General features: G+C 35.3%; 1 protein-coding gene across 1 annotated transcript in view; it reads left to right on the top strand.

Annotated features, from left to right (window-relative positions):
- Window positions 1-14,416, top strand: part of LOC132545945 (uncharacterized) — a 67,782-nt gene that overhangs the window by 26,638 nt on the left and 26,728 nt on the right. Inside the window, exons 27-33 of the mRNA XM_060209627.1 lie at window positions 2,695-2,817; window positions 6,930-7,025; window positions 7,280-7,374; window positions 7,936-8,022; window positions 8,532-8,783; window positions 12,850-13,027; window positions 13,555-13,727. Of these exons, the coding sequence (XP_060065610.1) occupies window positions 2,695-2,817; window positions 6,930-7,025; window positions 7,280-7,374; window positions 7,936-8,022; window positions 8,532-8,783; window positions 12,850-13,027; window positions 13,555-13,727 (1,004 nt within the window). The remainder of the gene's footprint in view (window positions 1-2,694; window positions 2,818-6,929; window positions 7,026-7,279; window positions 7,375-7,935; window positions 8,023-8,531; window positions 8,784-12,849; window positions 13,028-13,554; window positions 13,728-14,416) is intronic.

Below are 14,416 nucleotides of genomic sequence, written 5' to 3'. Positions count from 1 at the left end.
AGGGAGCCAGCACAGTACTTATTCCATAGGGAGCCAGCACAGTACTTATTCTTTAGGGAGCCAGCACAATACTTATTCTTTAGGGAGCCAGCACAGTACTTATTCCATAGGGAGCCAGCACAGTACTTATTCTTTAGGGAGCCAGCACAATACTTATTCCATAGGGAGCCAGCACAATACTTATTCTATAGGGAGCCAGCACAGTACTTATTCTATAGGGAGCCAGCACAGTACTTATTCTATAGGGAGCCAGCACAGTACTTATTCTATAGGGAGCCAGCACAGTACTTATTCTATAGGGAGCCAGCACAGTACTTATTCTATAGGGAGCCAGCACAGTACTTATTCTTTAGGGAGCCAGCACAGTACTTATTCTATGGGTAGCATACAAAGTACATTTTACTTAAATTCAGTCTGTGGACTTTATTTGAGGATGTGGATCAGCATAATTTACAAGTTTAGGTAATTTATATAGATGGGCTTATTACCAGGATAAAGGGTTTTGTTAGGTATAAATATTGTTATTTTTCCAGATTAAAATCTCCATTACTGATGTTCTGTGTTATTTTTATATATCAAACTTTCACAGTATATCATTAGACTAATTCATTATAATCAAACACATTGTTCCTTACATATCAGATAAAAAAAATGTACATTTATGAAATACTTAGAATTGACCAGCGTTCATGTGCAGTGAGTGTGAAATTGACAGGGTTAGGTAGACCAGCATTTTATACTTCCACATTACGTTACTGTGTCAGTGTTTGTCTCAAAGATTGCATGTAAGGCCGCGCCTGTTCCATCAAGACAAGAACACAATGGAGACTTATGTGAATCAGATTCTGTGTATTGGTCTCTATTTCTATGTCAACTTGATCAACATCACAAACAAATATTGCTTTGTTTATTATACAACAGTCATAAAACCTCACTCCCCTTTGTAATATAATAGGCTGGACGAACTATATCAGAAAGACAGTCTATTGTTCAATAATGGGGGTGGTGGTCAGAATTAACTTCTGGGGCTGGTTACTTTCTCTTTTATCTTGATAGATTTAGAATAAAAAAAAATGGTGTTTCATTTCATGATAAAATTAGTTTAAGATTTTTAAAAGCCAATGGGAGTGTTGTATTTTATGAATTAGTCATATGTTGGTTTTTGATTTGAGTTTGTTCGTCTAAAATGATGGGACATGCTCTTACCTAACAGCTGTGGCATGTAAATTGATGGAATATTTTATGTAATGAAGGATTTGAAACATATTCCTGTTGCACTTTAGATATTGATCTAACATACATGTAGATAATCTGTTGACATTGGTGTCTGTAAAGATAACATTTTCATGGATAACTTGTGAAAGTAACTAGGAATATTATTGTGAATTGGATTTATACATCTTTAGAGACATCAATCAATTTAGCAAAATGTTGATCAGTGGAAGAATTAATGCTATGCATAACACATGCGAGTACCATGGTAAGTTGGAGAAATTTATTTAACTTTCCTGCATGTTACCTGGGGGGATGGGGGAGGGTGGGGGGGGGGTCACCAAACAAGCACATTTTGAAATTCATTCCGCATCTAAAATCAAAATTTAGAAAGAAAAAAATAATAAATAAAATTGTTAATATTTTAATGGCATGTGTTTAGATAAATTCATCAGTTATTCCTAATTTGTTAACAAATGCCATCTGATCTGCCATGCTTTATGCAATTTCTTAAATACATTTATGCAAAATTATCTTTAATTAATTATTTATTTTACAATTTGAAAAAGGGGACACAAATTTTCTCAATCAAAAAAGTGAGCGAGAAATATTTTATTATCTTACAGTTCAAATTAATACATGTTTTGAAAGTAATTATAGCCTAGCTTTGCTTGTAAGTTTGATAATATCATGTTGAAATTTTCACAAAGTATAATAGATTGAAAGATTTAACAAGATATTTTCAAAAATTAAATTAGAGGATTAAGAGTTCTTGTTCATTTGACTTAAATAAAATATTTTGTCTGAATTGTCCCGTGGTTGTAATCATCAGGTGTATTATTAATGGATCAATGTTTAAACATTCCTGATGTTTTAATTGGTCAATGTTTTAACATTCCTGATGTTTTAATTGGTCAATGTTTAAACATTCCTGATGTTTTAATTGGTCAATGTTTTAACATTCCTGACATTTTAATTGATCAAAAGTTTGTCATTCTTGATGTTTTAATGGATCAACAGTCTTAATGATTCAGTGTATTAATAATGATTTTGACATTCCTGATATTTTCAATTGATTTATGGTTTTAATGAGTTGGTATATTATTTCTGGATTCAATGGTTTGACATCTTGATGTTTTTAGTGAACTAATATTTGGAGTCTGTTTAATGGATCAATGGTCTTGACATTCGTGATGTATAGATTATAAATCAATGACATGCCTTCTTTATTAATGGATCAAAAATATTCCTGACGTATTTATGGGTCATTAACATTGTATTTATGATGTATTTAATGGATAAATAGCTTTGTGTTTCATATGTTTTTAATGGACAGGCAGATCACTCTTGTATGTGCATTGTTTGGTAAATGGATTTTTCCTGTCGAAAAAAAAAGAGAAAAAGACACCTCCAATGGGTCTGTTAAACATCACTGGTGTTACATGCAATCCTCATCATGGTTTTTATTTTTTCTTTCTTCAGATTTTGAATTCAGTGCTGAAGTTGAAATAGGATCACCTTTTGAAAAGCCTTTGTCTAGAGCTAGCCAATCACAGAGGAGTATGGTGTCACGTGACAAAGCTGGGAGTCGCACAGACAGAAAAAGTGAGTAAGACTTCTAACTTAAACTGTGAGTGTTGGAGGTTTTCATTTGGTCTTGCCAGATCTGACATGTTTAATTCATTATTTATAAGGGTACCTTAACATACCTGGGGTCAAGATGATGTGATAAAATGAAATCATCATTTAAGTAACAGGGTTTCAATAGTTGACAGTATTTAAACAGGAATTACAAACTGCTTCTTCCATTCTTCTTCAAAGTAAGAGGACGGGCTTATTATGGCACAAACTGAGGAACCAACACATATATCTTTTTACTCAAAGTCAGGTTTGGGCTTATTACAGGACAATAAGCCAAGAAGTCCACACATAACTTCATACTTGAAGTCAGTAGTGGGCTTATTACTGGACAATAAGTCCAGGAGTCAGCTAATCACTTCTTACTCAAAGTCCGATGTGGGCTTATTAACGGAACAGTCAGCTTAACATCCAACATATATTACTTCTTACTTACAGTAAAAAAACAGGAATGAGCTTATTACAGAATAAGCAGTGGAGCCAACACATCACTTCTTACTCAAAGTCAGAGGAAAGTCTTATGGATGGTCAATAAGCCAAAGATCCAAAGCACATTATTTCTTACTCAAAGACAACTGACAGCCTTATTGTGGGTCAATAAGCTGAGGAGCCATCACATTACTTATTACTCGTGGTCGGGTAGGGTTTATATGGGACAATAAGCCAAAGATCGAAAACACATAACTTCTTACTCAGTTAAGTGAACAGCCTTATTATGGGTCAATAAGTCGAAGATCAAAAACACATAACTTCTTACTCAAAGTCAGGGGGTGTGCTTATCATGAGAAGATAAGGTGAGAAGCTTTTACTCAAAGTAAAAGGGTTAATTGGCTTAATTACCACAGAACAATAAAATGATATTGATTTATAATTTGAACTTACAGTTTTGTGTGGATGGGCTTATTACCACCCATGAACCAGAATTATTCCTAGCAATGATCATAAGATATATTTTTATCCATTTCAATTATTTGACATGTATTTATGGATGTTATTTTTCTTCTTTGTTATAGAAAGCATCATTTTGTGCTTCATCCTCATTAGTTTCATCATAATCACATGGAGGTCACATGATGATATACATGTATTTTTACTTTTAGATTATTATATCTATGACATCACAATTGTATGACATCACAATTGTGTGACATCACATCACAATTGTGTGACATCATAATTACTCTCTACCAAGTATAGTATTTCTCACCATTATATGATTCTTTCACTTGCCTCTTTGTTTGATAATAACAATGGAATTCAATGCCTGATATCATTCGGATTATCATGGCAAGGATTGTTTTAGCTAATGAATGGATAACATGGATTAATAATTAATATGGACCTCAAAGTTTCAATGTCAATGTTTCATTCACAGGTTTATATAACCAGTAGCATTACATCACCCTCAACAAAGGTGTATAATTGTTATACAAACCAAAAATCTAATGTCAAAGTAGCATGTGTGATTTGACATTTATTGAAATGAATTATAAATAATCATTGCTAGCTTTAAGGTAACAGTATGTTCCATTAATTGGTTGCTACAGACGTTGTTTACTCTACAATTGTTCACACCAATATTTCCCGACCACATAATGTGGCTTTTATCAGGTGAAGAACTGTTCATCCGTTCACTGATAAAGTATAAGGCTGATTAAACTGTGACCACACACATACACACCCTGTCGCTTAAAACCAGAAACATTTAAAAATGGTGATATTGATACTGTTGTGTCACGCTGTCAGTCTGTGTTGGGTGTAGAATTAAATGTTGCTTTCCGGATGTCAACACCTATATTTGGTTGTTAAGAGAGATTTAACAGTCAGCTTTCAAGCCTGTTTTTTGTCACTGCTTATAACTATGAAATAAATTGTTTATGCTATCATTATTGTGAAAAAAAACCCTATGAGACTGACATTCATCAAGAATAGGACGGTCAAAGAGCACATAATTTCAGAGTTTCTTGGTCAGTCCAGGGTAACAGGAAAATTAGATTACAGTGTGGCCCTGTTAAACCTAATGCAATTTCTATATCCTTAAGACACCAGTCTGGCCCTGTTAAACCTAATGCAATTTCTATATCCTTAAGACACCAGTCTGGCCCTGTTAAACCTAATGCAATTTCTATATCCTTAAGACACCAGTCTGGCCCTATTAAACCTAATGCAATTTCTATATCCTTAAGACACCAGTCTGGCCCTGTTAAACCTAATGCAATTTCTATATCCTTAAGACACCAGTCTGGCCCTGTTAAACCTAATGCAATTTCTATATCCTTAAGACACCAATCTGGCCCTATTAAACCTAATGCAATTTCTATATCCTTAAGACATCAGTCTGGCCCTGTTAAACCTAATGCAATTTCTATATCCTTAAGACACCAGTCTGGCCCTGTTAAACCTAATGCTATTTCTATATCCTTAAGACAACAGTCTGGCCCTGTTAAACCTAATGCTATTTCTATATCCTTAAGACTACAGTCTGGCCCTATTAAACCTAATGCTATTTCTGTGTCCTTAAGACTACAGTCTGGCCCTGTCAAACCTAATGCTATTTCTGTGTCCTTTAAACAACAGTGATACCCTGCTACTTCGACTATAGTGTGGCCCTGCTATTTACACTACAATGCGGCCCATTCAAACCTAATGCTATTTCTACACTCTAAAGACTGCATTGTTGATAGTTTCTGGTAAGGCTCTGTATTACTTCATTGTGTTGATTGGTCATAAATATGATTTGTATGATATATATAGCTTAGTCAGAATGATTGCCATGGTAACCTTAGGTGGAGATCTGAGGTTCATGGTTTATTTACACTTTATTCTAATTGATCTGAATAGTGTATGATGGGCCTCCTGTATGTTGTTTAGTGAGGTAGTCACCGGCTATTTCACAAAGACTCTATCTCAAACTGACCCTGGCTGCTCACAGAGTACCATACAAACAACATGGTTCTTTATGACTTAAGTTTGACTTACTGTGTTGATGCATTGATGTGTACATCAGGTTCCATGTGACCTTGTGTAGTACGATTATTTTCAGCTACATACTTACTGTAGCCCTGTGTATCCTTGATTCGTTACTGGACCGTTAAGTTTGAATTTAAAAGTTAAACAAACAAACATTATGAACTATAATCACTGTATCACTAATTATAAATACTACATTGCGTGCCAGAACAAATTAGTTTATAATCGATCTTTGGTAAGTCCGTAGAGCGGAGCTGGAGAAATTTACTTTTGACTTTAATATTTGTCAGTGTTATTGTTCCTGTTATTTTGTCCTAGAAATATTGCATTTTGAAATTTTTATAAATCTTTCCTCGAGATGTTCAGTGAGGAGAAAGCTACTTAAATTAAAGAATTTGTTGAGAAAAATGAAGCATGATTTACAAAAACCTGACTGTGTATGGAAATCAGTAATGGAGTCATGAAATGTTGTATTTAAAGTTCAATAATGAAGTAATTTAACACCAGTGAATTATGATGGATATTTGATAAAGAGCTCAGAACTGTAGTGTTTATACACAAACCCTGCTGGATAAACTGGTCATTGTTTTGTCATAGATTTTATCAGATTAAACTGACGTACGTTGATTTGTTGATTACAGCTGTGTTGATTATTGTATTCATAAACGAAAAGTAATTAGAGGCATAAATAAGTTGATCTAAAAGCCATTGACTATTTCATTGGAGAAACAAACCCACTGAATCTGTTTTATACAGGTCTGTGTTAACCTGGGTGATCTGGTAGACAACAAGAAGACCAGAATGGTACAATTTTTGTCAAATAAATGAGGGCAGCGTTGAGAAATTAATTGTCTAGTATTCTGAAATGACATTGAAGAAAGTCTATAACATGCTGTTGATTGAAGAATTATTACAGTTCTTCAGTTATCAATTGTCTGAGTGTTCAACTTCTTTATACACCATAGAGGTGGACATATAGAGTTACCCAACTTAACCTATTTTGTCTTCCAGTCCCTCCAGAAGCATTGTAACTCTAGAAAGTTCATTTCTCAAGGCATTTTTATCAAACACAAAATGTAACTATAGCCAAAGTTTATGTATTTTTTAAGGAAACCACAGTGAGGGGACCAGTCCAAATCTCGATGAACTGTTGCCATGGGAACGAGAACTACTGAAACGTCGTTCCAAAATCATTCCAAAAGATGGTAAAGATGAATTTCATAGATTCTTATTAAAATGTAGGTTAAAGTTTCACTGTTTTGGGTGATAATGAAGTGAATGGCAGCTGCACACCAGGCTAATTATAGATTCATTTGAGAAAAGAACAAAAAGAGAACTTAAAATGTAAAGAATCACAACTTCTTAATAATATACTGATTAGAATCTTCCACATATATTGTTTTGCAACTTGAATGTATATTAAAAAGTGTGAATATTAGTAAAAATGTGATTATTGTAGGGTACATTCCAAACTCTGTGATCAGGAAAAACCTTGGTTTTGTCCGACCGGTCACTCCAACGATTCGTAAGAAGGACATATGGACACTGAAACCGGTAAGAACAGTAAATGTTTCATCAAAACATTGTTTTGCTAAATTTCCAAACAATTGTCTAGTTTCTGTATTTATGAAAAATAATTATTTTTTAAAATACCTCCGTCATGGTGAGGTAATGATAAAACAACCGTAATTAGGAAGAATATATAGTAGATTAAAATTAAAAGCAAAGCAATGAGTGCAACCGATTTAAGACTACCTAATTTTAGAGAAAAAAAACAAATTCAAAAAATGACAAAACAAAACAGAAAAAAGTAGTTAATGATTCAAGATAGCTGATATTGGTTAATTGCAGGTTAGTGTTTGAGACCTCCTGGTCATTGCTTTTAGTAAAAATTTTGTGTTTTGACGTGCAAATAATATGGATTATAATTTTTTTTCAGCAATATCCATCCAAAAAGTTAACTTCCAAAACTTATTAAGGTTTAAAAATAACACAGGTCCTCAGTGTAAAAGAAAAAAAATCGGAACAGTTTAGAGAATAAAGCCTTATAACATTACCAGTAATGACAGAAAAGTTCAGGAGATTGTAATTTTTCTGTTGTTGTGTACTTGACAGGTACCAGAGCCAGATCCGCGTCACATGCCGCCAGGATGGGGTGGACTTCCTGTGGAGAAAGACAACTCTGCCATGGATATCTTTGAGGTAATGCTAAGCTATGTTTGAGGAATGAAAATATGATAAAGAATTGGTGGAACAGATTCTAGGTGAATTTAAAAGAAAAGTAGAAATTACATTTATGAATCAAAAGTTCATATTTCAAATCCAAATACATTTGTATATATGTATATTTGTCGGCTCTGTTCTGATACTGTTATTGTGTTTTGTAATGATAAATGAATTTGCTTTCATTTTTGAGGTGAAATCATAGATATCTAACTGCAAGGTTACAATGCAGTTTATTAAACACTTTAGGTTTGGAAGTTGAAAAGAGATAACTGTCGTTTAATCATTTCTTTAATTTCAAAGTTAAGCCTTGTTAGTTTGTATTTGAAATAAAATATTCAAAGAATAAAGGTGAAACAAAAGAAAAACAAAAAACAGAAAAAAAAACCCAAAAAGACAAAATAAGGGCTAAGACAAAATGCTACAGATGAATTATTGACATTTTGAAGACAACATGAAATATTACAACATGTTGGGTCGTAAATCAGATCGCTCGTCGATATCGTTTGGAAACCATGGAGTCCGACTCTCAAGACGATGAAGCAGAGGAGGAGGAGGAAGTCTCTGTAGATAAAGATGTACAACTCATGCCTTGCATGCAGAACCGCAATAAAGTCACTAAAAAGAAGCGGTCAAAAAGAAAAAATCAAGGTTACGACAGTGAAGATAGTGAGGAAGAACGTGAGGTATACTCTCAGCAACGGAGGGTCTCACTTCTTCCACCAGAAAAGGATCCAAAGGTAGAGGTCCAGAGCCTCAACAGATTCCGTTTGGTGTGCCTTGAACAGCTAATCCACTCACAGTATGCTGTATCCCAGACCAGCTGCCTGACAGGCTTTAACACTGACTTATTACTGTAGATTTCTCATCAGCCTGCTTGTGTAGCATGGTCATCATATTGACTCTGTGTGAAGTTTTCTCACAATAATCCACTGAAATGTTGTGTCACATACTAATTAACTTGCTTGCTTTTGTTTGTTGTATGCTACAACATCTTGCCCTGATTCCTCTCACTGATGTACATAACCCTTCTTATTGAATCAGTGCCATAAGTGTGTCCCTTACTGACTCACTGTAGTATGCCATGTAAATCTTATTGACTCACTATCGTTATGTGCTCCTCATTAATGTCATTAGCTCATTTTCATGCTTTGTCACTTTCATTGACTCATTATTAATCCATTTTCATTTACTCATTATCATGTTCAATCCCCTCATTGACTGGTTATCATGCTGTTTCTGAGCCACTGTCATATTGTGTCCCTAATTGACTCATTGTCATGCTGTAGCCTTCTCATCGACTCATTTAATTTTTGTGTTCTTCTCATGGACTCATTGTCATGATGTCTGTCTCATGGACTCATTGTCATGATGTCTGTCTCATGGACTCACTGTGTCATGATGTCTGTCTCATGGAGTCACTGTCATGATGTCTGTCTCATGGACTCATTGTCATGATGTCTGTCTCATGGACTCACTGTGTCATGATGTCTGTCTCATGGACTCACTGTGTCATGATGTCTGTCTCATGGAGTCACTGTCATGATGTCTGTCTCATGGACTCATTGTCATGATGTCTGTCTCATGGACTCATTGTCATGATGTCTGTCTCATGGACTCACTGTGTCATGATGTCTGTCTCATGGACTCACTGTCATGATGTCTGTCTCATGGACTCATTGTCATGATGTCTGTCTCACTGTCATGATATCTGTCTCACGGACTCACTGTGTCATGATGTCTGTCTCATGGACTCATTGTCATGATGTCTGTCTCATGGACTCATTGTCATGATGTCTGTCTCATGGACTCATTGTCATGATGTCTGTCTCATAGAGTCACTGTCATGATGTCTGTCTCATGGACTCATTGTCATGATGTCTGTCTCATGGACTCATTGTCATGATGTCTGTCTCACTGTCATGATGTCTGTCACATGGACTCACTGTCATGATGTCTGTCTCATGGAGTCACTGTGTCATGATGTCTGTCTCATGGACTCACTGTGTCATCATGTCTGTCTCATGGAGTCACTGTCATGATGTCTGTCTCATTGTCATGATGTCTGTCTCATGGACTCATTGTCATGATGTCTGTCTCACTGTCATGATGTCTGTCACATGGACTCACTGTCATGATGTCTGTCTCATAGACTCATTGTCATGATGTCTGTCTCATAGACTCACTGTCAATATGCTTGTCTCATGGACTCACTGTCATGATGTCTGTCTCATGGATTCATTGTCATGATGTCTGTCTCATGGACTCATTGTCATGATGTCTGTCTCATGGACTCATTGTCATGATATCTGTCTCACTGTCATGATATCTGTCTCACGGACTCACTGTCATGATGTCTGTCTCATAGACTCATTGTCATGATGTCTGTCTCATAGACTCACTGTGTCATGATGTCTGTCTCATGGACTCATTGTCATGATGTCTGTCTCATGGACTCATTGTCATGATGTCTGTCTCACTGTCATGATGTCTGTCACATGGACTCACTGTCATGATGTCTGTCTCATGGAGTCACTGTGTCATGATGTCTGTCTCATGGACTCATTGTCATGATGTCTTTCTCATAGACTCACTGTCATAATGTCTGTCTCATGGACTCACTGTCATGATGTCTGTCTCATGGAGTCACTGTGTCATGATGTCTGTCTCATGGACTCATTGTCATTATATCTGTCTCACTGTCATGATGTCTTTCTCATGGACTCACTGTCATGATGTCTGTCTCATGGAGTCACTGTGTCATGATGTCTGTCTCATGGACTCACTGTCATGATGTCTGTCTCGTGGATTCACTGTGTCATGATGTCTGTCTCATGGACTCATTGTGTCATGATGTCTGTCTCATGGACTCACTGTGTCATGATGTCTGTCTCATGGACTCATTGTCATGATGTCTGTCTCATGGACTCACTGTGTCATGATGTCTGTCTCATGGACTCATTGTCATGATATCTGTCTGGTGGATTCACTGTGTCATGATGTCTGTCTCATGGACTCATTGTGTCATGATGTCTGTCTCATGGACTCACTGTGTCTTGATGTCTGTCTCATAGACTCACTGTCATGATGCTTGTCTCGTTCACAGACGGTCATACAACATTTTTCCATTAACCTTCACCAATAGCTACTGTGTCGAAATCTAATTTTTAACGTGTTTTGTCTTCAGATGAATTGCCTGGCATCCTTCTTCTAACAAAGATGTGTTTTAGTACTAATTAATGAATTTTAGAATACTTAAAACAGTGACTAGATTATGCCTCCTGTCTTAACAACTGAGTCTTAGTTATGTGTTTGTTAGAAAATTGATGTGTTATGGATGGTTATGCATGAACAATATTATTGAACTTGTAAAAAATATTTTTTCATCAGGATCCACTTTTGTGCATTCTTTATCCATGCTAATAATTAAGAATCTCAAAAAAATAAAACTTCATGATTTGTTGCAACTAGGTTATATTATTATGAAATGTAAAAGATATTTTAGGTTCCTAAAGGTCCAGCCTCTGGGGAGACCTTTGAGAGAAATAGAATCTAGTATTCATGCATCACGATTAGATTATTTACTACTGCATGCTAAATAATATTTTGTCACTTTTAATCTTGACTTTGTAACTCTGGTAAATACTAGCAGAAATATGCCACTCAGCTGGAGGGAAATTCTCTTAAGCTGGATTGGTTGAGCACCAGACTAGTAAGCCAGGGATCCCGGGTTTGAATCCTAGCAAAGACAATGACTTAAACAATGACCTCTGTTACATTGGCGCCTCTGTTGGGACATTGGCCATGCTCCATAAACATCATTGTAACCACTGAAAACTCACAAATGAGTTATTACCTAAATGGGGAGTATGTTACTCTGAGGAAAATACTAGCAACAATAATTACCACAAGGCTAAAGTGAACTTCTCTATAGCTCCATCATTTGGCCATCAGATTAGCAAACCAGAGGTTCTGGGTTCGAAACCTAGCAGAGGTATTGAAATACAAATGATGTTTGTTACATAAATTAAGTTAAGATATTTTTATAAAAGTTGTTATAACATTTTAAAATTTACCAAGCATGTTCTTGTTGCCTCAGACACAATGCTGACCGTCACTGACATCATTGCTATGTCGTAACACAACCCAGTTTGGTTTGATCTTATAAAAACAACAAAATGAATGTTGCTGATAACCTGAGTGAACTGTTATAGTGTTTTACCAGGGTTACATCTATTTATCATCCTTTAACAAACTTACACAGTGTAGCTATAGTGATCTACTACAAATCACCCACACTGCTATTAATGTTAATCTTTACATTGATATTATAAAATTCTTTTTTTTGTCAAATTCATTTGAAATTTAGTAGAATTTTGTTATTTTTAGGGATTTAGTGATAAGTTTTCCACTCACACGTGTCTATATTGACCACAAGCGATCAGAGAAAAGTAGCCTTCATAGACAGGTGACCTTTATAAAGAGGCATAATGATTGTGAATTGTATTTAATCAGGATCAACACAAATGACCTTTATAGACAGGTGCCCTTTATATAGAAGTGTAATGATTGTGAATTGTATTTAATCAGGACCTTTATAGACAAGTGACCTTTATATAGAGGTTCAAGTACTATGAATCGTATAACACCAGAATCAACACTAATGGCCTTAATGTAGAGGTATGATTTCTGTGAATTTTATTTCATCACGATCAGTACAAGTGACCTTTATAGACAGGTACATGGCCTTTTAAGACAGGTTTGGCTTTACTTATTAACAGGCAATGTGTTTTGTTGAATTTTCAGACTGCAGCACCTTTTACCTGGATGGATGACGACGAAGCACGAAAGTCGACCTTGAATCCATTCCAGAAGATTACCTCTATGGTGAGGGCAGCTTCCACAATGTCCAATACCTCATCCATCAGGGGAGGTTACTCCAAAAACAGTCGAAGGTCCACACCTGTCACACCAAGATATGAATGTAAGTGATAACATTGGATGTAACATTGTGAATGCTATGTACCAAACAAGGTATAGTTGCTTTTTGCCTTTTGAAGATTAAAGTCTTACGATCGCGTAACCTTTTTATATTTTTTTTATCTATAGGGAGGAGGTTCAAGATGCTTAGGTTGGCAGAGTTGAATTTCATTTTCCATTTTGTTTTTTTTTTTTTTTTTTGAAGACTTTTTTAATAATAATGTTGATATTTGTTGATTGTCAAATTTTATTCTTGTAAAAACAATCTTCTGCACTAAATTAAACATTCTGTCTTCATATCTGTACATGTTTGTGGAATTGACCCCTTCATATACTCAGAATCCATATAGTGTATTACTTCAGAAATCCATCTACAAATAACACTCTCTAAAAAAGGGACATATTACATAACAGTACTATCTGACACAAAGTAGCTGTGTAAAGAGTATCTTCCAGTGTTTTCCTATCTAGAAACAAACCATGACAATAAAATGGCATCTTTGAAAGTTTAAACTCATTTTCCCTCTCCAGTGAAGTCTAAGAAGCTAGAGTTTGGCAGTCGTAATGATCTAGAGACTCCAGACTCCATGCGTGGAATGCGTAAAATGACCAAGTCTGGCGGAGCTCAAAGTAGAGAGCGGTCAAAATCTTTCAAATTGACCAATATGGTGGTGGATGAGGATTCGACTAATGTCAGATTTAAGGTAAAACGACAGCTGTGTGGTTTAATAATTCTTTATTGGATTGTGGGTACGTTATATATATATCAGACAGTGAAGGAAATAGGTTTATATAAGATATGACACATTTGACAGTGATCTAAAATCTGTTTTAATCTATTAGTCATTACTTTTTTAAGATATTTGAATTTTAGATATTTTCATTTTCATTAGTTATTTCTTTCATCCTTTAAACTTAGATTTTTTCCATCTTCGTTCTTTTGTTTGGTTTTTGTTTTTTTAATAATCATTCATGCTTTAATTTGTTGGACAAATAAGTAGACATTGATAAATTTTTTGATATTTTATTATCCTTATTACACTTAAAATAATTTTAAATTAGAATCCTGATTAAGGTCAAGGATCCATTATGTTTTACCTCAAATGATGGCGTCACAAAAGTTCAGCTGGTAGTGTGTTGGCTGATGTAACCTGAAGTGAGATCACAGGTGCTTGATCGATTCTCTCTGACCATGGTGGTTTGTATTTCTCAGACCTTGGTAGTTTGTATTTCTCTAACAACTGAGAAACAGACTGTGCTGTTGTTTATGTGTTCATGAGCACTTGCCTCTCTGGATGGCATGAGGTGGGCCTCCCATATGTTGTTCAGTGAGATAACCACAAGCTGCTACAAGGAAACTCTCATAAATAATCATGATGTTCATGGAGCAATA

Source organism: Ylistrum balloti, unplaced genomic scaffold (genome assembly GCF_031769215.1).
Source record: "Ylistrum balloti isolate Yb309-2 unplaced genomic scaffold, AGI_CSIRO_Ybal_v1 Utg369868, whole genome shotgun sequence".
NCBI lineage: Eukaryota > Metazoa > Mollusca > Bivalvia > Pectinida > Pectinidae > Ylistrum > Ylistrum balloti.
Note: the sequence above shows the minus strand (reverse complement) of the source record. Positions and strands in the feature narration are given on the sequence as shown.